Here is a 23,474-nt window from a genome sequence, read left to right on the forward strand (position 1 = left end):
GGACAGGGCAGAGCACAGGGAGGGAGCTGGCTGTGTGCCTGTGACACAGGCAGGGAGAGAGGGGCCTGCCCCATCCCCACGCTGTGTCACCTCACTGCAGGGCAGCCAAAGGCAGCCCCAGGTTCAGCACTGATCTCTCTGGAGCCCAGCCATGTGCAGGCACTACCACAGACAGGCAGACACAGAGACAACCTCAGCACAGCCAGAGGCTTGGGCTGTCTGCTAAAATCAGCTGGCACCAGCCTGGCATGGGCAGCACAGGGATGCAGGCAGCCCTTGGAGCAGCCCAGCAGCTGCTCCTGCTCTGTGTGACACCAGGACAGCCCCAGAGGGGAGGGGATGTGCTTGCTGGGCTGGCACTGGGGCACAGACACAGCTCTGCCTTGCCCACTGCCCCTTCCCAGAGGTGTGGGCACTGCCAGCTGGGTGCCTGCCCGAGGAGTGGATGCAGCCCAGCACTCAGAGGAGGGGCTGGGTTTGGGGAGCAGCTCCAGTGCTGCCCACATCAGCATTTGGGGCAGCAAGATAAACACCCTGCCTTTAGTGGGAGCCCCAGGGTGGTGAGAGCTGTGGAGCCCCAACATCTGCAGCCAACTACCAGAGATGTGCCTCAGCCATGGGTGGGCAGCAGGGTCATGGCTTCCCTGTGAACACACTGGAAGGGCTCTCCAGTGGGAATGTGAAGCTGTGAGTCACTTCTAGGGAAGATGGAGCTGGGATTTCCCCAGGTCTGAGCCCTGGCAGGGACAGGAGAAGCTCTGCAGGAGGCAGCCAGCCCCTCACTGGGAGGGAAGCAGGCAGAGGGAGGGAGCAGAGCCTGCAGCAAAGGGGGGAGAGCAGGGGGAGGCAGAGCAGGGAGCTGGGTGGGTGTAAAGTTGGATGAAAAGATGAAGACATTGAACATGAGAGAAAGGAAGAGAGTGCCAGACTGCAGCTGTTGCTTTCATTTCCAGCTCCAGTTTCTCCCTAGCTGCTGGCACGACTGTGGAGCACAACCTGAGTACAGGCAGGTGCCAGGACCCCTGGCTAGGGAAAGGTGCTGAATCTCTTCCCTCAGGGCAGGGAAGCTCAGGGGTGCAGGTTTTCCCTCTCTGGCCAGCTGCTACTTACGTTCCTGTCCGCTGCTCTCCTGGGCCAGGTTCTCTTTGCTCTTGTAAAATGGGAACTTTCGAGAGAGGCGGAAACTCTTTTTACGTTTCGTTTTGATCGACTGAAGAACAGGAGATGGGAGGAGGACAGAAAAAACAATGGTGTTTAACACATGTGGGGAAAATTAAAATGGAGAGACAATGAGGAGCTGTGGCAGGGTGGTCACCCTCAAATGAAATCATGGAGATTACATGAGAACTGTAATGCAGGAAAAAAATTAAGCATGGAGAAAAACATGTGGTAGGGATGCTGGGAAGCTGATGGGGCAGTCAGTAGCTCTGCAGGGGTAGCCAGGCTGCTCTTCCTCTCTTGTTGGCCTGTTAGGCACTGCTCCTGAGGTGTGAGGGCAGCTACCTTCACCAGCTACCTTCAGGCAGCTCCAAGCCATGAGCTCTGCCACCCCATCACTCCAATCATGGCTCCTTCCCAGTGCTTTCACACCATCCTGGACTCCTCTGCTCAATCACTGCATATTCACAGAGGGTTTGTGCCAAGCAGATGTGGGCCTGGGGCAGGTCCAGTCACAGAGCTCTTTGCCTTGGGATTGGTTTGAGATGCTCAATGAGGAGCTTTTGCTGCTGGGACTCATCCTGCCCTCACTAGGTACCAATTCCAGGTGCCCCACTGAGCCCCAGATCAGCACTTACCCTGTTGGACTCAATCATGCCAGTCCTGGCGTGGAACTTCACTGTTTTCAACCGTGCTCTCTCCTTCTTTTCCACCCTGATCAGGAGAGAAAGAGCTGCTAGTCCCATCCATGCGCCCTCCACGCTGCCCACGTGGCTCCTCAGGCAGCCAAAGGCACCCTTGGGTGGTGGCCCCGTTGGCAAATGGAAGCTGCTTCCAAGGAAGGGGCAGATGTGGAGCTGCCTGCCCAGGGTCTGGGCAGCAGCAGGAGAGGAGCCAAGCCAGCCTTCCCAACAGGGATAGGGACAGACTCAAGGCTGGCTTTGCAGACCTGAAGGCAGCAGCAGCCAGCTCCTCTGCTCTCTGTGACTCCCCACCTCACAGTGGGATCTGGCTACAGAGCTGGGCACACTGACGGAGGACACAAGGAGCAGCCCTTGCTCTCACACAGATACCCAGACTGACTAACACCAACTCTCCATCCCCACAGGCACCTCAGAGGGGGCTGACCACTCCCCTCCTCACCTGGAGTCTCCCCAGCTTTGGAGAACCTGTGTAGGGCAATCTGCACACAGCCCCAGCTTGCAACCCAGCTGCCCTGCAGGCTGCACGGGGCAGGTGCACTGGGACCACAGGGAGATCCCTCCTGAGCAGGGCCCTAGGGCTGCAGAGCTCAGGGAAATCCTGGTGTCACTAGGTGTGTGTGCCAGCTCCTGGTGTTGGACACTCACCTCTTCTTGCTGGGGATGACCCCGATCTGCTCGCTCTCGCCGTGGGCTGTCACCAGCCTGGCCTGCCACCACTCGTCATCCGAGGCGTTGATGACGTGCAGGATGTCCCCGTAGGAGAAGCTGAGCCCCTGGCTGGGCAAGCAGCTGTCCCTGGTCCGGTCATAGTCAAACAGGGCTCTGGGGAGGGGCAGAGAGCAGCAAGGCCTTCTCTGAGCACGGCCAGGCAGCGAGGGCAGCAGCAGTGCCGCCCTCCTGGGGCACTGCCACCGTCACACCTGATAAAGTTCAACCCAAGCCCTGCCAAGGTGAGCAGTGCTGGCAGCCACCTGCACACCCCTGGGCTGGCAGGCTCAGCACAAGCCCTGAGGAGTGCAAGACAGGAACAAGAGTGACTGAGAGAGAGACTGGACTGAGAGAACTCCCTGCTGACCTCGGCTGCAGGTGCACATGAGCCACACTGAAAGTGCCTGTGGTTGGTGAGCAGGCCAGGCCCACAGCAGCAGCCCAAGGAAGGGCTGCTCCCCACCATCCCTCCATGGCTGTGGGGCCTGGGAATGGGATAGGGAACATCAGACCCCACTGCTGGTGGGTGGTTGCACTGGCAGAGACCACCAGGCCACCACAGCTTTGAGCACAGCCTTCATTTATGTACAGAGCCTGTGAGTGAGGAATGCATCTCAGAGTATATAGATCTACTTCCACAACTGATCCTTTTCATAGCCCTAAACACCTCCCCTGAGAACAGTTTATTGAGTTTAAAATTATCTTCAAAATTAAACTAACCAGCTATAGAAAAGACTTTGGTTTTCTACTAGAGGAGCACAAATGCTTTTCCTGCACACCAACATCACACACAGCACTGCAGCCTGTACCCATAAGCTGCTCTCAGAGGCTTCACCTGCAACTTGTTCTACTAATGTCAGATCACACAAACTGTGTCTGCTTTGATGCATTAACTTGTAAAAAGACAAAGAAAGGAACAAGTCACTAAAAGTACTGGCAGCAAAACCTCTGTATTTGCTCCTGGGACACTGGCCCCACTGGCCCCCAGCCCAGCATGAGCCCAGCACTGCAAACACTGGGTTGCTGCTGGTTTAATCCTGGCCCTAATAAACCTTCTGCAAGCAGGAGAGATCTCCTCTGTTCTGCTCATTACCCCCTTCCACTGTGGGGACTCCAAAAGCACACCGAAAATGGAAGGGCTGTGGGACGATGTGGCATGTCCCTGGGGAGCAGCAGAGCTTGGAGAGCATTTCTGCCAGGTGAGTCCTGGGCTATGAAACCTTCCAGGGCACTTGGGCCTGGGTCTTAAATGGGAAGAAGAAGGGCTGCCCCATGGGGAGGGACAAGACCCAATGTGCCCTATGCATCCAGATACATTCAGCCACCAGATCTCTCTCCTTGCCCAGCCTGCTCAGGGCTGGGGCAGCTCCTGTGTCTGTTCCCTCTGCAAGGCAGCCTGGCTGGAGCAGGCAGCAGAGCCCCAAAGGGTGCTTTGGCTGGAGGTAATCGAGCCTTGCAGGCAGCTCCAGGCCAGAAGATAAGGCTGCATGTGGCTGGCAGGCCGCTGTGAGGTCAGTGCTGCTGGCCAAGGCCTGGGGGAACTGGTCAGGCCGGTTCCCAAAGGCAGGCAGGCTGTGAGGAGCCCTGCCCACTGCGTGCAGCCTGCCCTGATCAGGGCCCATGCTCTCCTCCCTGCCCACTGCGTGCAGCCTGCCCTGAACAGGGCCCGTGCTCCTCCTGCCCACTCTGTGCAGCCTGCCCTGAACAGGGCCCGTGCTCCTCCTGCCCACTCTGTGCAGCCTGCCCTGAACAGGGCCCATGCTCCTCCTGCCCACTCTGTGCAGCCTGCCCTGAACAGGGCCCATGCTGCTCCCTGCCCACTCTGTGTACCCTGCCCTGCAGAGTGCACAGGGCCCGTGCTCCTCCGGCAGCAGCCACCAGCCCCCAGGACAGGCACAGCAAGGTCTGTGCAGGGTCAGGGCATGGCAGAGCCAGCACAGGAGGCCCTGGCACCCCAGGGCACGGTGCTCCAGGACAGCAGCCCCTGGCTGTGCTGGCATGCAGCACCCCCGTGGCTCAGTGCCCCTCAGGGCACAGGGGCAGACGGCAGCTCCGCTCTGTCCCAGGCCAGATCCCAGCTTTCAGAGCCAGGAGAGCAGATGGCTTGGCTGGAGGGCAGAGGAGCAGTGCCAAGGACTCCCATGGCTTCCTCCTGGTGCCCAGGCACAAAGCCTGCCTGACCTCCATCCCCACCCAGCATGGCCCCGGCGCTGCAGACTTTGCCCTCAGCAGTGCAGGGAGGTGACAGGCAGCATGTGAACCCGCCTTGCCCCCACCTGTGCTGCACCCCAGCACCCCCAAATCAGCTCCAGCAGGCACTGGGGTGCCCAGCTCCTGCCCTCCCACAGCACACAGGCTGCAATGCAGCCACACAGGGCTGACTCAAGCAGCTGGGTAGCAAGTCCTGTAATTGATGTCCTGTCCACAGCACAGCAGCTCAGCTGGTTTCGGGTGAACTGTGCTTGAAACTACCCCGCCCAGAAGGGCTGGGGCAGCCTGGGCACCCGGCAGCTCTTCCAAGCACGTCTGCAGGGTGTGTGTTAAGCAGAGTGCAGTGATGGGCCACACTCGGGAAAAGCTCTCCCCTGGGATCACCCTGGGATCATCAAGGCACAGCCCAGCTCCTCCTGGGTGTGTGTGAGGGGCACAGTGCTGTGGAGGCCTCCAAAGCCCCATGGGGGGATGCACCAAGAATTAAGAAATGCTATGAGTATCATGGAGGCAACAGGGAGCTGCTCTGTTTCATAGGAATATTTTGATCCATGAGCACCTTTCCAGGCAGAAAACAGGCTCAACTCAAGCTGGACCCAGCCTAAATCCTCCTCCACACATGAGGGTGCCCACAGGACAGCAGGGGAGTGAGGGCAGGCCTAACAAGATGATGTTTATTCAACACTGCACCCAGCTTGTCGCACACCCCCAGGAAGCCCTGGGATGCTAAATCAAGCAAGATGCCTGCAGAGACTTGTGGGAAGGTGTGAACTGCAGGAACCCAGAGCTGCAGCTCTCCCCTCCTGCCATGCCAGGCTTGCAACATCTCCACCCTGCCTGAGGTCCCTCTGCACGGAGCAGCCATGCAGTGGGAGATGCAGCTGAGGCTCATGCAGCCTTGGCCCTTGCCATCCTTCTCACAGGGAAGGAGAGGCAGCATCCCTTGCTCCTGCCAGCCTCACCTGCAGCAGGCTGCGCAGGGTTAGGATTTACAGGATTATTTTAATTACCAAGTTAAAATTACTCATTAGCGCTCATCCCACTGGCGCTGTGGCAGGCAGGAGGTGGCAGGAGGCAGGCAGGGATTGTCCTGTCCACACAGGACTTGCAGCAGTTTGAGCTGCATGGCTGTTTAACCCCTGCCTGCCTGTCCTGCACCTGGCTCCTGACCAAAAGTGCTCTGAGGGCTCAGAGCAATAATCCTCCTAAGAGCTCATCTCCCATCCAGCCAGATCCTGCCACAGCAATGGCAGGACGAGACAAGGAGAAGCCTGTTAGCTGGTTCAGAGACAGTGCCCTGAAAGCTGCCACGAGCTGCCTGGGGCACAAGCAGGGCTGGATGCCCACCATTTCCCTGTTCTCCTCAGTGTGTTGGGCTGGCCAGCAGCCACCCAGGCTCTGCAGAGACCACTGCTTTCCAAGCTGGAGCAGACCTTGGGAGAGGCATGCGAGCACCCAGCCTTGACAAGCCAGTGCACAAGTCTGGTGCTCCCTCCGGGCTTTGTGATGCATCCATGGTACTCACCCCCCTGGTCCCTGACACACCGAGCTCTGAGGCTCTGCAGAGCCCAGGCTGAGCTGTGACATCCCTGCAGCAGCTGTGGGGATGTGTCTATGGCATTGTACAGCCCAGGCTGAGCTGGGACACCCCATGCTGGTGGATGTGCCCGTGGCTCTGCACAGCCCAGGCTGAGCTGTGACACCCCAAGCAGCAGCCATGCTGGAGGCTCTGCAGAGCCCAGGCTGAGCTGGGACCACCCCCTGCAGATGTGCCCATCCCTGCTGGAGGCTCTGCAGAGCCCAGGCTGAGCTGTGACCTCCCCAGCAGCCCAGCCCACCCGCGCAGATGTCCCCGTGGCTCTGCACAGCCCAGGCTGAGCTGTGACCCCCCTGCAGCCCTCCCCACCCCCGGGGCCGTGCCGGTCGCTGCCGGAGCGGGCGGGGCCTTACCGGACGTAGAGCGATCTCTTCTCGCTGGTGCGGAGCGAGCCCGAGCCCGAGCTCATGCTGCTGTTCATCATCTGCTCCCGCAGGTCGTGGATCTTGGACTCGAAGCGGCTGTACTCTGCGGGGACAGGGCTGCTCAGTGCCGGCACGGCTGGCCCCGGGCTCATCCCCACGGGGCACTGTGCCCACCGGCCTGCCTGGCACTGCACACAGAGCTGGAGAGGTTACAGAGCCGTGCAGGGGTCCGGGCAGGGCACCTGGAGCAGGCAGGGCTCCAGCTGCTCCCAACCCCACCACAGCTTCCCACACAGCAGCTCAGGCAGTGCTGCTCTGACCTCCACTGCTCCTTGAGGGAATGGCTGGGCAGGACTTGGCAAGCTGCTGACCTACAGAACAGCTCAAACATGGAGAGAGCAAGAGCCCCTCCAGGAGACCACTGCCCACCAGCTGGAGCAGGGAGACACAACCACAGCCACTGGGAGAGCCCCCAGTTACCACTCCGCTGGCAGCAAAAACCTTCCCCTCAGCAGGAATGGGGAAAAGGAGGCAAAACACAAAGTGCCTGCCCTTGGAAGAGGAGCAGGGAGGAGGAATTCACCTTTTGCTTCTACATCCCAGCAGCAGAGACGTGCAGGAAGAGCTGGGGAAGCCTCCAGACGACACCAGCCCCTTCCTGCCAGGCGGCTGGGCAGGAGCAGCCGCCAGCCCGGCACCCAGCGCTGCACAGCCCGACCTTCAGCCTCCAGCTGGGTGTAAAGGTCGGGCTGACACGCAGGGGTGGAGGCTCCAGGCCTCCCTACCCAGGGCTGAATGGGGAAACTGCAGCTGCGGCTCCAGGAAAGCTGCTGGCACTGCCACAGCCCACACTGCCAGACCTTGCCTCACAGACTTCATTTTGTCCCTTGGGCAGGTACAGGTGAGAGAGGACCAGGCTCATCTGTGCTCTAAGACCTGCCTAGAAAGTCTTGTCCACAACCCAGTGGTTTAAATATGGCTTGGGTTTTAATTCTGGGGAGAGGGGCATGGCAGCTGTTGAGGAGCAGAGCCACAGCTGTGCTGGGCTTGTGGAGCCACCTCACATGGGGGGAGCAGCAGCACTGCTCAAAATGCTCTGTGGGCTTTGTTTGGGAGCCAGCCCCTCTCCCATGGACTGTCAGTGCAGACAAAAGCAGGGCTGGGGTTGTGGGATGGTGCAGCTGCAGCTCGGCAGTTCCTGACTCTACAGCCCGGGGATCCCCCTGCTACACCCAGTTGCCAAAGATACATTTTTACTTAAGGATTGGGAAAAAAAAAAGGGTAATACATACAAAACCTGCCAAGTGGCACACAGAAACTCCATGCAAAGCCCCTCTCCTGCCATGTAAAACCCAGAGCTGCTGCAACCCAGGCAGGGTCAGTTAATGTGGGGACCATGAGAGCCCCGGGCTGCCCCACACCAAGGGGCACCCACTGCCTCACCTGCCTTCCTGCTGGCAGAGGGAAACACAGACCCAGCAAGGCATGGACAATGCTTATTTCACAAGAAAACTGAATTCTGCCACCCAAGCAGCACCAGAGTTTTACTGTGCTCTCAGCAGAGCTCCATCCCACTCCACATCTCCTGACCCACACAGGTCATTCTGCCCTGCAATACCCACAAACTCTTGAATCCCAGAGGAGCATCTGTCACAAGTGGGTACAGCTGCTTTTTAAGCCCTCTTTGGTGCAGAAGGGCTGTTTTCCCCTCAGAAAGCACCACTACAGCCCTTGTTCCCAGCCAGGTCATGGCAAAGTCTGCTGGGGCACAGATTCCCTGCACACCCCACACTGAGGGGAACACTGCTCCTGCTGCAGACTCACTCCTCCTGCAACACTTCTCCACAAGAACTGTGGAGGATGCACTGCCTGTGACTGGGCAGGAAACACAGGGCAAAAGGAGAATTCTCACCCCAGCATCAGGGTGGGGGTGTTGGAAGGGCAACCTGTGGGTGCCACTGCCCTGCCAGAAATGGCACGTGCATCCCCCTGCAAGCAGCCCAAAGCTCTCAAATGTCCCCATTTCAGCTGGGGCACTCCATGGAAAGGGCCTTTCCTAGTTTTGTTAGTGGCCACACTGTTGGGAGGGAGTCACTAACATGACAAGAAGCACAAACCAGGCTGGCTGCAGCAAACTGAAGGACACAGGGCTGCTCTGGCTTTAACCCCAGAGAGCAAACACAGTCCTGCCCTAGGAAGGGTCTGCAAGGACCCAAATTTGCTCCATCTGAGGGGAGAGCAGCCAAAACAAACCCACAGCCTCCCTGCCAGAGCAGGGGAGACAAGGATACCCCAGGATTGAGCACAGGGCACTGCCAGGTGCCATGGGCACCCTTTAACTGCACATTGGAACAGCCTGAGACAATTACCAGCAGAGCACCCTCAGCAAGGAGTGCTCCTGCCTTTGCTCCCCAACTTAGGGCCAACTTGGCTCTGGAGCACCTCCTGAGCAGCTGAAACCCTCGCAGGAAGCTTGCCCAGGGTGCAGCAGGGAGGTGAGCCAGGGCTGATCCCCAAAGTGCTCAACACGTTCAGGACATGCTTATCAACACTGTAAGGTATGTAACAGGTGAGCTGGCACCTCCTGCCCTGAGTGCCAGGGCACTGTGTGCCAGGATGTTTGCTCTTCTCACTCAGCAGCTCGATAAAAACACCCCTGAACACTCCTACTGCCTTTCCCTTTCCAGGGTGTGGGTGTTCCTAGAGCTGGGCCTGATTCTGTCCATCCTCAGTGGAATCCCTGAGTGTGCACGTGCTACAGACCACCACCAACAGGCAGGGATCACCTGCCTGCCCCAGGATCCCAGCAGCAGCACACGTGTGTGACACACCTGCAAACACACCCAGCAGAGCCAACAAAGCCCTGGCTCTGCAGCTGAGCACCAGGAGACAGCACAAAGGAAAGACACTGCCAGGCAGGGGAAAGCAACTCCTGAGTACACATAAAGCCCTGGATCCTAACACTTCTGCCAGGCCAGGCCATCAGCAGAGCCCAGAAATGCTCAGTCACAGGTTTCAGCCCAGCCACTTGCAAAAAACTACTGACAGCTTCAGCCCAGCATTTTAGCACCCTGACCCCAGACATCTTCCCTCTGCACAGACCTAGGAAAGCAGAAGGAAGCACAGCCAAAGGGAAAGCTCAGAAGCTTTTACAACTCATTGCACAGCCTTGGAACTCCCCTTTGAACAGACTGACTCAGAGAAAGGCCATAATGTGACTTTTTATACTTTCAGGTGAGGAATCCAAAGCTTTCTTGCATGGAGTGTGAGGAGGGGGAATTGCTAAATCCAAGTGCTGGTGATAGCAGCAGGTAAAGGTCAGGGGAGAAGTGCTCAGAGGAAACAGACCTCACAAAAACTCTAAGGAACCATCACTTCCCCTCCTCAACAGCAGGCAGCAGTTGTCAAAGGTGCTGTGCTCAGAAGAAGGGTTAGAAAGAGGAGCTGCTGTCCTGCCTTTCTTGGTTTGGTCTTTGATTCTTTTCCCTCCTAGTGTCTGGCAGGACAAAACAGGGAGGGCCCCTCATCCCCTGAGACTGCACAAGCAGCCTCTCTGCACCCTGGAGCCCCAGCGAGGTCAGGCACAGAGCACACTGTGCTCACCCAGTCCCAAGGCAAGCCCTGCCCACGCTCAGGTACAGAGACAGGTGCCATCCTCCACCTCTGCTAGTGGGGCAGAACTTCCCAAATCCCCTCTCCACCAGCATCTCCTCCTTTGGCATCCTACAACCCAACTCTCCTGCTCTTTCCACATGACAAACACAGAAAAAGCTAACATTTGAGAGCACACAGCCCACTGAGTGGGTCCAGCCTCACCCACACTGGGGGCTCACACCCACCAGGGAGATGTTTCTCCATGATTCCCAGCCTTTCAAGCCTCTGGAGCACTGAGGGCAACCTCCAAGTCACAACAGCCTGCACTTTACAGCCACACTGCTGCCTCCTGGGATGGCTGCAACCCCTGTGCCAGGTGCTGCTGCCCCAGGAACCATCATGGATGTGGAAAGTCACCATCTACAACACACTGACATTTCCGCCTCGGTCTAAGGGGGCTTCAAAATATTTTGTCCAGTTTGACATTTAAGAATCACTCTCGGCTGGTGTCTTTGCCAAATCTCAAGTGGCAAAGGGAGCCAGAAATACGAGAACATTAAGCTCTTCCTGGAAACAAAGAAAGAAAGAAAGAAAAAAAAAAAAAGCCAAAACAAACAAACCCCACACCCACAGCAGAGCCTGAGCAGCACCAATGACTCCGCACCCCAATGGCCTCTGCCATGGGATGGAGGAACAGCGGACACCGGGACAGCGGGACCTCGCCCAGCGATGCCACAGGAGGCACGGGATGAAGGGCATGGGCTGGGGGGACATCGGCCTCCTGGAGGGGACAGAGCAGCTGGTGGGGAAAGCTGCTGGAGAAAGCCGGTGGGGTCCAGGGGAGAGGCGTTTTCCAGCGGACGGGAACGGCGGCATCCCGGCACGTGCACGGCGCGGCCCCGGGATCAGCCCCGGCCCCGCTCCCTCCCAGCGCTCGCCCTCGCAGCCCCCGGGCCACGCTCCAGCCGCCCAGCGCAGCCCTTTGCGGGCACTGCCCGCTCCCTCCCCGCTGCCCCCGGCGGCACCGCCCGCCCCGGCCGCCGCCGGGGAACCCGAACCCAGCGATAAGGAAGGGCTGGGGCGGCGCCGCAGGTGGGATGCTCGCAGGGGGGACGAGCCCCAGCTCAGCACCGATGCCGCGGTCCCAGCCCCGCCCGCACCGTGATCGCCCTGCGGGACCCCTGAGCTCTCCCGACCACAGGGTCCCTCCCGCGAGGCCCGCGGGACCCCATGGAGCCGGGCCTCGCGGCGACGCCCTCCGGCAAGCGGAGCTCTTCCCCCTCCCCCGAAGGCGACCCCGGCCCGTGGAGCCCCCGCGGCCCCGCTGCCGGTGGGTCCCGGCGGGGCTGCCAACGCTCACCTGAGGCGGGGCGGCCGCGGCCCCGCACCCCCGGCCCGCACACAAAGCCGCGCAGGCACGGCCGGCGGGACGCCGCGGCCCCGCCCCCCTCCGCGCCCGCCAATCGGAGCCCGCCCCGCCCCTCGGGCCACGCCCCCGGCGGAGCCTCGCCCACAGCCCCCCGCCCCGGCCTCCCGACGGCGCGCCAGCCATGCCCCGCCCCCTCATCTGCATAACACAACTGCCTCATCTGCATAACCACACCCCTCATTTGCATGTCCCGCTCCCGGTGCCGAGCGCGATTTCCCCTGGCGGTACGGTACCTTCGGGCCGGTACTGCGCGATGATGGTCACCGTCTGCCCCGCCCGCTTCAGCGCCGCCGCCGCCTGCTCGTGGGTGGCGTTGCGAAGGTTCACGCCGTTCACCTGCCGGGACAGGGACAGAGCGGCTCCGCTGAGCCAGACCCACGGGACACGAACCACGGGGTCTGCCCTGCGCCTCGGCCCCGCTGCCCCGCCCTGTACCGGTACCCACGGTACCCTCAGAGCCGCATCTCTCTGCCGCTGCACCTCCCGCACCACGCCCGGTACCGGCACTTCCAGCACCAGCATCCCCGGTACCTGTCCCCGGCCAGCCCCCCCACCGCAGGCAGCCCGGGGCCGCGCCAGCGCACTGACACCCGGGATGAATCCCCAGAACCGTGCCCAGCCGGGGCTGTGGGAGGATGGAGGGGCAGAGGGTGCCCCACCGACTCACCGAAAGGATCCGGTCTCCCCTCCGCAGCTCCCCGCTGAGGTCAGCCGGGCCTCCAGCCAGGATGAAGGACACAAAGATCCCCTCACCATCTTCCCCCCCAACGATGTTGAAGCCCAGGCCGGTGGAGCCTTTGTGCAGGATGATTTTCCGGGGCTCCCTGGAAGGACACACAAGTGACAGGGAGAGATTGGGGTGAGGAGCAGCAGAGCTGGTGACAGGCTCTCCTGTGCCCAGGGCTCGTGGCACATTGGTGGGGCTGGAGTCACCCGAGTGCAGCCTGGTGTGACTCAGCCCTCAGCACTGTGGAGACTGATAAACCAGAAGAGGTGGCAGGTGGAGTGACATGAGACACAGCATGGACAGAGACAGAGCATCCACTGTGAAATGACACACAGAAACACTGAACTGCATGGTGGCGTCAGACCACCACGAGCCAGGAGGGTGGGATCAAGCCCCTCCATAGCATGGGAAGTGTGCCTGCAGCCCATGAACCCCTCCAGTGCCACAGACTCTGCACAGCTCAACAGAAGTCCTTCATTTTTTGATGACTTAATTCTGTCACAGCTCAAACAATAGGCAGGCAAAAGCAGAAAGACAGCCTGGCATCGCAAAACTCCTGTGTCAGTTTTTGTCTGGGAGAAAAAACCAATGTGATGGGAACAATGGCAGCTCCCAGCTCAAGCTCTGGACTGAAATAAGGAATAAATGATGCCAGACAATTAGCACAGGCTGGTGGTGATTGTCAGCCAAGATGATACTGGAGACCATCAGTGCATCCACTGTGGCTGGATCCTAGGCACTTCAGATCAAAGGCCTGACATTGAGCTCAACAGCCTGACCACCAACTCACCTGCCAGCTATCAGGGGAAATCTCTGGGCTGTGTTAGGAGAGATGCTGGAGCCCAGGCATGGCACTGAGTGAGGCACCCTAAAATGCTGGCAGACTTGTGCTGAGAGAACCCTGGGGCACTGGGGTGGGGGGCTGGAACACACCAGAACCAGCAGATCAGCAAAACCATGGAGATGCTCAGTCAAAAGATGCTCAACCCCAAGTCCTCAAGATGTTACCAGCACTTGGCTTAGGGGCAGTGGTGAGGGGGCAGGGAGGGCTGCAGCCATCAGTCCCTCTGCAGCAAAGCTGTGCCCAGGGCTAGAGCTCTCTCAGGGGAAGAAATAGGTCAGGTTTCTGGGTCTGCAAACCCTGCCTCCAACCAGGAGATGAACTTGCTCTGCCCTTTGGGTTTTGCTGCTGCCCAAGCAGCATGCAGGAAGCACAAACTCAACTCAGCATCCCCAGCACCTGTGAGGACCAGACAGTTTGGTGGAAGGCAAAGAGATCCTACAACAATGAGGGGAGGAAATGAAGCCCCAGCCAGGTACATCAAGGTCTCAGTCCTGACGTGCACTCTTGGCTTCCATCCCCCTCACAGGAGGGATGGCACAGATCCTGCAGGCAGATCCCATGCTGAATGTCAGTGTTAACACTGGGACCTCGGCACAGGGCTGCTGAGGGGATCCTGTGGGGCTTTGCTGGGTCTGGGTTGCTGTGGTGGAAAACAGATTCTTTGGTTCCCAGCCCTAGGTGCTGCAGGATGTGAGGGTCACTGGAGCCACATCCACATCTAAGCAGCACCTGTGCCATGGGAGGGGGAGAGGCTGGAAACTGCACTCTGCTATTCCTGAAAAATGGCTGGAGAGCCTCCTGGGAGACAGCTTCTTTTCCAGGGCAGCTGCTGCCTTTCCCCACACCAGTGAGATGCATTCCCACACTGGTGCCAGTGCTCAACCTTGGTGCCAGCAGACTCGCAGCCATGGAGCTGCCCTGGGGGGTCAGCAATGCACAGGAGGCTTTCAGCACTGCCATGGGAAGCACGAGCCAAGTGCTGAGCCCACTGCAGGCTGTGGATCTGCTGGGTGGCAGGGGGCTGTGTCTGGGCACGCTGGCCCAGTGGTGCCAGCCTGCACTGGGGCCTTCCACAAGGCAGCACCATCCTCTAGTGGCCACCAGCACGTGCTGCATCAGGGCCACTGCTGAGCCATCACTGTCACTGCCAAGCCTCTACTGGGCCACTGCTGAGCCATCGCTGCACTCCTGTCACTGCCAAGTCACCACTGAACCACTGCTGAGCCATTGCTGTGCCACGGTCACTGTCAAGCCACTACTGAACCATTGCCAAGCCATTGCTGTGCCACTGTCACTGCCAAGCCACGACTGAACCATTGCTGAGCCACTGCTGTGCCATGGCCATTGTCAAGCCACTACTGGGCCACTGCCAAGCCATAACTGTGCCACTGTCACTGGAAAGCCACTGCTGAGCCACTGGAAAGCCCAGGTCATACCACTGCCATTGCCAAGCCACCGTGAGCCACTGCTGGGCCATTGTTGTGCCACTGTCACTGCCAAGCCCCTGCTGAGTCCTCACTGTGCCACTGCCACTGGCTAAGCCTAAGCTGGGCTGCTCTTTCTGCTCTCTAACCCACAAATGGGAATGCTGGCAGGTGCAAGAAGGACACCCTGCTGGGACCAGGGTCTCTGGTGTGTTTTCCAAATATTGTGACTCAGCCCCTTCTGTGGTGCACTGTAATGGCAGACAGCACTGCTCCTGCCTGTGGCATCATCCCCCTGTGCCCTGACAGCACAGAAGCTGCTACACCTGCTGAGAATGCAGTGCCAGAAACAGGCTCCAGAACTGGCACTGATGGTGCCAAGCCCAGTGGGAGAGGTGGGTGAGGGTGGGAGACAGTGCTGCACAGGTCATGGCGTGCAGGGACACCCAGCTGTGGCTGAGCATCAGGAGGTGAGAAAGCCCTGTGACAAAGATGAGTGCAGACACTCTCCAGGAGGATGGCAGACCTACAGCAGATCAGTCAGGGTCTCCCACTCCAGCATCCAGCACTCAGCTGCAGAATGGGAGAATCCTGGACAAAGCCACTGCATCCTCCACTGTAGGCACACTCCCAAAACCAGCTGCAACCTTGCTCCAAACAGCAGAGCCAGCCCTAAGCCTAAGCCGAGTGCTGGTCCTTAATTAATCAGCCTAAGGCCTACAGTCCTGGCCCTGGGGATAGCACATTCAGAGCACTGGCCCCAAGGCTGTGACAAGAAGAGGGGAAGCTGTAACAATCACCTAGTAGAGCAGGACTTTCCAGGTTTCTCTCTCCCAGCCTCAGCTCGAGGCTTTGGAGAAGTTTTATACTGCATTTAGGCTCAGAGCAATGTTTCTTTATTTCCTGGCTTCAGGAAACAAACCTGTTCATGCAGATTAAAGGATTCTACTGGGGCAAAGGGGGCTGTGCCAGGGCTGGACAGGAAGCTGTCAGGCCAGGGGCTGGCAGAATTACACCTGAGTGCAGGTGGTTTGGCCTGCCAGTCTCAGGGAGCATGGCTTATTTGCAAGGCTGAGCTCCCCCTGGCCCTCCATCCCTGTCCCAGCTCCACCTGGGGACATCCTGGCAGCCTGTGGCACTGCTGGATGGCACCATCAGGGCAGGGAACACCTTGTATTGCAGCCATTGTGAAATAAGCAAGAGAATGAAACTGAAATGCAGTTGTGTGAGGCTTGTGAAAGAGTAGGAGAGGGAATGGAGAGGGAGTGAATGCAGCAAGGCAGAGATTGACACAGCAGGGCTGGTCTCAGGGGGTGAGCACAGAGCTCATTATGGGGACCTCAGGCATTGCAATAAATGGCCTTTTGAGGCTCTGCACTGGCAGTGGGGATGACATCAAGTCACCACAGAGAGAAAGTGATGGACTGAGAAGGAGCATGATGGGGATGCTGCTGCCTGGTGCTCACCTGGTGAAGTCATCATCTCCAATCATGTGCCGAGGGATGGGCGAGTACCGGGACGGAGTCACCTGGGCAGGGAGGGGATAAGCAGGCTTGCTCTCAACGCTGCCCAGGTAGCCCAGACTGGAGTTATGGCTTATGTGGTTGTCAGCCAAGCCTGAGAAGGCTGCAGGGGAGGAGAAGGCCATCAGGAGCAGAAATGCATAGACAGTGAGGACACGAGACCAGCCCAGCCCTGCTCCCCAGCCCTGCAGGCTGAGGTGCCCCAGCCCCTGTGCCCCCAGCCCTGTGTGCTCCCAGCGCCGTGTGCCCCCAGTGCAGCAGACTGAGGTGCCCCAGCCCCTGTGCCCCCAGCCCTGTGTGCTCCCAGCGCCGTGTGCCCCCAGCCCAGCAGGCTGAGGTGCCCCAGGCCCGTGCCCAGCCAGGCGTACGTACTGCTGGCGTAGTCGGGGGGCGCGTACATGTCGTTGAGGTGGATGTTGCCAGGCTTGGCCACTTTCAGGTACACCATGTCAGAGGTGTTCTTCAGGGCAGCCACGGCCTCCTCGTGCCGCACGTCCTGCAGGTTGGTGTTGTTCACCTGCCAGAAGGAAAGGTGACATGGCTGAGCAGGAGGGCAGGGAGCAGGGCAGGGGAGGTGCCACAGCAGCTCCAGAGGCATTGTCCCATCACCTTGGGTTTGGCCCCCCTGCCTGCAGACATTACTGAGCCTGCCCTCCCACAGCAACATGCCAGCAGGAGCCCCAGGGAAGAGGGTTGAAGCTGCTGACAGGATGGGTGCTGGGGTTCAGGACCAGCACTGCATGGCAGTGGGAGCTGTTCAGCCTCTCCTCACAGCTGGCTGTGGGCACGGGGCTTACCGCAAGCAGCCGGTCCCCGATCTGCAGGCGCCCGTCCTTCTGGGCAGCGCCTCCCTCGATGATCTTGGTGATGTAGATGCTGTTGTCCCCAGGGATGTGCTGGTTCCCAATGCCCCCTGCAATGCTGAACCCCAGGCCTGAGGGAGAGTGAGAATGCAGGTGAGGGACAGACACACAGACAGATAGACAGAGACCACAGCCACTGTGCCTCACAGGCATTCACACCCTGCCGAAACCCAGCAGGCAGTGGGTCACTCCAGCCTGGCCACCATGGGTCTGTCCCATACCCCGTGTCCCACAGCACTGTAGGTCTGTCCCATACCCCGTGTCCCCCAGCACTGTGGGTCTGTCTGTCCCATACCCCGTGTCCCCCAGCACTGTGGGTCTGTCCCATACCCCGTGTCCCCCAGCACTGTGGATCTGTCCATACTCCCTGTCCCCCAGCACTGTGGGTCTGTCTGTCCCATACCCCGTGTCCCCCAGCACTGTGGATCTGTCCATACTCCCTGTCCCCCAGCACTGTAGGTCTGTCCATACCCCCTGTCCCACAGCATTCCACGCTGCTCAGCCATCCCTCAGCACCCTGCACTGCAGCGGTGCCACCCTGCATGCCACACCCCCCTGAGGCTGCCCTGCACCTCACATCTCACACCAAGAGTCACCCCATGCTGTCCTGTGGGGCAGGGGGGCACCCTGGCGCAGTGAGCAGAGCTCAGCGCTCACCTTTGGGGCCCTTCATGAGGTTGACCTCCATGATGGTCTCTGGCGGGGGCTGCCGGCGGCGCACCACGAGCCGCACCACGGGGCCGGCCTCCTTCAGGGCCTCCACTGCTTTGCTGTGCACCACCTCAGACACGTCCACGTCGTTCACCCGCAGCACGCAGTCGTTCACCCTGTGGGCACAGCGTGGCCCTGAGCATCCCTGGGGAACCACCAGCGCGTGCCACCCTCCTCTGGTCACCCTGTGCCACCCTCCTCCAGCCACCAAATGAGAGCTGCTCAAGCTGGCAGATCACGCCCTGCTGGGGTGAGAAAGGGATCCCTCCCAAAACAGGGCTTGGTCCCTATAGTGCAACCCTGATGGAGATGGGAGATGAGAAGGAAGGCTGGGTCCCTGCCCTGGGCTGTAATGGGATGGGTGGGAGCACGAGCCTGATATAGGGAGGGGAGGACAGGTGGCTACAGACAGGAGGCTGGTGGCCAGCGATGGTGGACAACTCTGTCCAGAGGGGATCTGGATGTGGGAAAGAGGCATATGGAGGCCAAAGACCACATTGGGAAAAGGGGTTAGGCCTAGAGGGTCCATGCAGAGATCCTGGGTGACCCCCTGGCTGCTCCCCCAGCCCTGTACTCACCCTAGACGGCCATCCATGGCTGCTGCTCCCCCGGGGATGATCTTGGTGATGAAGATGCCCGGGTCATCTGGAACGTGGGGGTTGTCGATGCCTCCCGCTATGCTGAATCCAAGGCCGGAGTTCCCCTGTGGGAAATCAAACGTAGTGTCCTGCCCCCATGGGCACCTGCGTGCTGCCAGCCCTCCTGAAGCGGTTCCCCCCAGCTTTGGGACTGCCTGGGGTGCAGGAGGAGCCCTGACAGCAGCTCTCCCACCGCGGGGTGGCCGGCCCAGGGGGCTCAGGGATGCTGCTGGAGGAGAGGCTGGCGTTCCTCAGTGCAGCAGCGTGGAGCACTGAACAGATGGAGGCAGAGCGGGAACCTCCCTCAGCACCGCGTCTCCACGGAGAGCGCGAGGCAGGCGGGGAGCTGGGGGAAGAGGAGGTGGTCCTTGGCGGAGAAAACCTCCCCTTGCTGGCTGCTCCCCAGGAGGAGACACCGATGCTGCAGCCTGCACGGAGCAGCGGGGATTGTGCCAGTCACCAGCATCCCACTCCTGCCCCTCTGCACCCTGGGATGTAGCCCTGGCACAAAGCCCAGCTGGGGACCAGCAACGCTGATGACAAAATCTACAGCTTTGCGTGGAGGTGGCGATCAGGATGGAGTGGGCTCTCCAGTTCTGTCTCCTTTTCCTCACAGACATGCTTGTCCTGCCCAATTCTGCCTGGGGGAATGCAGGGACCACAGCTCATCTCCAGGCCATCCCCCCAGCACCTCAGGATTGAGTGGCTGTGGCCCTGTGCCACCTCTCCCACTTGCAGGATCCTCATTAGTGACACACTCACAGGCGCTGCTTCCAGATCCATGCCTGATGCAAGTGGACAATTCCTGCCTTTTTTGCTCTGCCTTGAAAATCAGATGGCTCCTTGCCTTGTTTCCTCATGTGGAAGAGCTGACACTTAGTCACAGACAGTTGTGCCTGCCTCTCTTGAACACGAGTGGGCTCAGGCCAAGCTCTCCTGGCTGCCCATGGCCCTGGTGCTCAGTGGGGGATGAGGGGGTGCTCTGCTCTTCCAGGGTCCCTGTGGACTCCATCTCCCCAGGATAATTTAGCACCAACAGCTAGCTGGGGCTTGCCCTTCTCCCCAGCAATCTTGCCCCAGCATCAGTGATGCAGAGCTGGCTTTGTGACACTTGTGACACAGCACCAGGAGCCACCAATGCCTGCCACTGTGCAGTACTCCCGGATGCTCCTTGGCCAGCTGGGATTTGGCTGGCATGTGACACGGAGGCATTCAACAGTAAAGGGTCTGGGTTGCTCTCTTTCCTCTATGCTGGGTTCTGATTACCCTGTGCCTAGCTGAAAAAAGCTCTTTACTGTCACAGAGACCAGGCCTGGCTGCAGCAAGGCAGGTGAGATTGCAAAATGATCTCCAGCCATTAGTTGTGCCTGTCTATGGAAGGTCCTTGGTTAGCTACAAAACCTGGAAATGATCTGGGAGGTGTTAATTTTTATTCTGATAAACCTCAAGAAGAAGTTCAAGGGATTTCTTAGCTGACATCGGCGTTGATGCCCTGATGCCAGGGCAGTTCCTGCTGTGGACATGTGTGGTGGGTAAACACAAAGCCATGTCCCTCTGCAGATTGTGTTTCTGCTATTACTGCCCCCAAAATGCTGCTGCATTTACGTTTGTCCTTACAACAAAGACAAGGATTAATAACAGTGACTGACCACGATTTTGGGGTGCACTGAGGTCAATTCTGGAAGCCAAACACCCCAGCAAGGAGACAGCCTCACCCACAGGCACCAGGGTGCTTCTCCTGCATTAAGACAGGATTGTTGGATCCTACCAGGAACCAGGTGAAAGGGAAGGACCTGGGTGTGGTCCATGTTGGCCCAGGCTGCCAAGCAGTGAGATTCCCTCATGATTCCTTGCTGTTGGAGAATGAATTGCTGCTCAGGGCTTTGAAATGAGGGCATCAATGAGTGCTGCCTCTCTGTGTGGTCCTGCCAGCTCTTTCCCTGTTCCCACCATGTGCTGAGGACAGAGGATACTCTGAATCCCTCAGACAAGGCTTCTGCCCGTGACTGGGGCCCAGAGCAAGAAGCACTGAGCCCAAAAAGGAAGGAAGGAACCTCTGGGCTGGTTTCGTCAGGCACGCCGGGGAAGCGGTGGGTGAGGCGGCAGCCCCAGATAACCTTCCGTCCACCCACCTCTGTGATGCAGAGCCAGGGGAAGGAGGGAGATGACTAAAGGCACAGAGGAACAGAATAATGAGCGCTGCCTCTTCCCCTGCACTGCCGGCCACGCGGCGAAGCTGAGCCGCCGGCACGGCACCAGGGGGAGGCAGGGGCTGAGGGGAGGCCAGGGGTGATGTGGGGAGGGATGGGGGCTGTGGGAAGGGAAGGGGAGCTGTGGGGAGGGAAGGGGGCTGTGGGGAGGGAAAGGGAGCTGTGGAGAGGGAAGATGGGCTATGGGGAGGGAAGGGGTGATGTGGGGAGCAAGGTGTGCTGTGGGGAGGGAAGATGGGCTGTGGAGAGGCCAGGTGTGCTGTGGGGAGGCAAGGGGGATGTGGGGAGAGAAGGTGTGCTGTGGGGAGGGAAGGGGGGCTGTGGAGAGGGAAGGGGAGCTGTGGGGAGGCCAGGTGAGCTCATGTGGAGCTGTGGGGAGGCAAGGTGTGCTGTGGAGAGGGAAGGTGTGCTGTGGGGAGGCCAGGTGTGCCGTGGGGAGGCAAAGGGAGCTGTGGGGAGGGAAGGGGAGCTGTGGAGAGGCAAGGTGTGCTGTGGGGAAAGCGGGCAGCCTCCCACCACAGCCACTCCCAGCCAGCAGGGTTGTGCCTGTCTCTCAGAGTAAACCCTGGGCCAGCTTTTCCCACTCCATCACTCCATCTCTGTCTCTCCTCCCCTGCTGCTTCCTGGGCAACAGAAAGCCCTTGGTGCCCTGTGTGGTGCTGGCTTGCCCCTGGATAAACCCCACACATGGAGGGAGCTGATTCCAGCCGTGGCTGGTGCGGCACATGCCATCACCTCTGTGTTGCCAACAAAGAAAAGGCTTGAGCAGGAGCTTCCTCCATTGTGGCTTGTTTTACTAAACAACCTGTTCTTGAGCACAGCATCCCAAGGCTGTGTGCCCTAGAGTGACGGGGAGCCTGGTGGCAGGGAGGCTTTGGTCCCTGTGCCCAGTTGTGGGGTGCACCCAAGCAGAGCTCCCCACACCTCTGTTTTCTGACAAAGGCAATGACAAAGAGCTCCCCCATGCTCTGCACTGATCAATTTGTGGGGGTGAGGGTGTGAAAGAGGGAGGCAAGGGAGAAGCCTTCCTCCCTCCCTCCCTTCTGGAGGGGTGTGCAGGGGAGAGGGGAGCAGCAAGCCCAGCCTGGTGGGAGCCAGGCTGGCACAGCAGGTGTAACAGCCCTGAAAGAGAGGGGGCAGCAGGGACCAGGCTCTCCCATGGGCTGTGCAGGGATGTGTGGGGGGCAGCAGGGCCGGGGGTGGGCGAGGGGGAGGAGGCTGCTGGTGGGTGGGTGAGCAGTACTTACCCTTTCCAAGACAATCTCTTCATACTTGAACATCCCATCACTGCCATTCATCTGGAGAGAGGGAGACAGCGTGTTACGACTCTCTGCTGCTCCTGGGGGAATTTGTTTTTCCTCTCTGGTAGCTGAACATGAAGAATCCAACCTAAAAGCTGCACCATCACCGCTGAAAAAGCCTTAAATGCAACTGCCTGAGCCTGCCCTGGAATTAAACCATGTGCTGCTTTTCTCTCTGGGCATGAGCCAAAGCCCACTGACTTTAATGCACTTCTGTGCAAAGCCTTTATTCTCCCAGCTCATTTCTCCAGCCATGAAAAGGAACACAACCGAAGGCACAAAAAGAAATAACACCTTTGTTACGCAGCATATAATTAACCTCAGGAATTCACTGCTTGAGGAAGGCAAGAGAGGGGGTCGGTCCATTTAAAGGGAAAAAAATGTCTGTACATAATAACATAATAAACACCTTTAGCAGCTTATATTTTTTAAATCTTTTCGTAGCATGACTGTATTAACAGGAAATTCAGGATAATTTATTCTACGAAATTAGCTGGGTGCAAAGGAAACAAGGTGTGAGAGAGTGGGGCACAGTAAGAGGTGCAAACATTGTGATGCCCTTCTGTACAAAAATGGTGTAGCCTGTCTCAGTGCTGTACACCACACTGATCCCCACGCTCAAAAATCTCCCATACCCCAAGCATCAAAGCAGAGCTCTTGAAAGCATAATGAATAGAAACAAAAAGGGATGCAATTGTAGGCTGTAAAATGGTAAATGTAGACTCAAAAAAAAATCCATTCTCCACATAATCAACAGTGCATGGGAAAAATGTAACGGTTTCATTCCATATCATCAGGATCAGGCCAGAAAGAGCTGCCAAGGTCTAAAATTTAGCAAGATTTGCAATGCAATTGGCTACTGAAACATCCAACACTTAATAGCAACAGTTTCAAGGAAAACTAAGTTGGAAGGGAACTCAGAGGGCCATGGAATCCAACAGCTGGCCCTGCACAGACCCCCCAACAATCCCGCCATGTGCCTGAGAGTGATGTCCAAATGCTCCTGGAGCCCTGGCAGCCTTGGGGCTCTGACAATCCCTGGGGAGCCTGTTGAGTGTCCCACCACCCTCTGTGTGAAAAACCTTGTTCTAAATGTCCGACCTAAACCTGCCCTGACACAGCTGTATGCCCTTCCCTCAGGTTCTGTCCTTGTCACCACAGAGAAGAGATCAGTGTCTGCTCCTCTGATTCCCCTCAGGGGGAAGCTGCAGACTGGGGAGCTCTGTCCTGTCTCCTTCAGGCTGAATGAGCCAAGTCACCTCACCCTTTCCTCATATGGCCTCCTGTAGACCCATCTCTACCTTTGCAGCCTCCTTTGCATGCTCTCTAACAGCTGTAAATCCTTTTATTGTGGCCCCAGGGCTCGAGGTGAGGCTGCCCCAGCGGGAGCAAAGCCTGACAATCCTCCCTTGCCCATCAGGTGATGCTGTCCCTGCTGCACCCCAGGCCCAGGTTGGCCTTCTTGGC

The 23,474-nt window shown here is 58.7% G+C and overlaps 1 protein-coding gene across 13 annotated transcripts in view; it reads right to left on the reverse strand.

Moving 5' to 3' along the window:
* The window catches only part of DLG3 (discs large MAGUK scaffold protein 3), a 78,154-nt gene that overhangs the window by 8,988 nt on the left and 45,692 nt on the right, over positions 1 to 23,474 (reverse strand). For 6 of the 13 annotated variants that reach the window (XM_074551650.1, XM_074551645.1, XM_074551641.1 and 3 more), the window contains 12 exons: positions 21,954 to 22,004; positions 18,437 to 18,561; positions 17,805 to 17,974; positions 17,082 to 17,218; positions 16,657 to 16,801; positions 16,228 to 16,387; positions 12,434 to 12,590; positions 12,000 to 12,102; positions 6,732 to 6,846; positions 2,508 to 2,684; positions 1,797 to 1,872; positions 1,111 to 1,210 (listed from right to left, as the gene is read on the reverse strand). In XM_074551650.1, coding sequence (XP_074407751.1) covers positions 1,111 to 1,210; positions 1,797 to 1,872; positions 2,508 to 2,684; positions 6,732 to 6,846; positions 12,000 to 12,102; positions 12,434 to 12,590; positions 16,228 to 16,387; positions 16,657 to 16,801; positions 17,082 to 17,218; positions 17,805 to 17,974; positions 18,437 to 18,561; positions 21,954 to 22,004 — 1,516 coding nt within the window. Of the gene's footprint in view, positions 1 to 1,110; positions 1,211 to 1,796; positions 1,873 to 2,507; positions 2,685 to 6,731; positions 6,847 to 7,326; positions 7,458 to 11,697; positions 11,832 to 11,999; positions 12,103 to 12,433; positions 12,591 to 16,227; positions 16,388 to 16,656; positions 16,802 to 17,081; positions 17,219 to 17,804; positions 17,975 to 18,436; positions 18,562 to 21,953; positions 22,005 to 23,474 lie in introns of those variants that run through there. The other 7 variants (XM_074551642.1, XM_074551640.1, XM_074551649.1 and 4 more) reach the window with 3 other exon arrangements.

Source organism: Zonotrichia albicollis, chromosome 14, assembly GCF_047830755.1.
Source record: "Zonotrichia albicollis isolate bZonAlb1 chromosome 14, bZonAlb1.hap1, whole genome shotgun sequence".
Taxonomy (NCBI): Eukaryota; Metazoa; Chordata; class Aves; order Passeriformes; family Passerellidae; genus Zonotrichia; species Zonotrichia albicollis.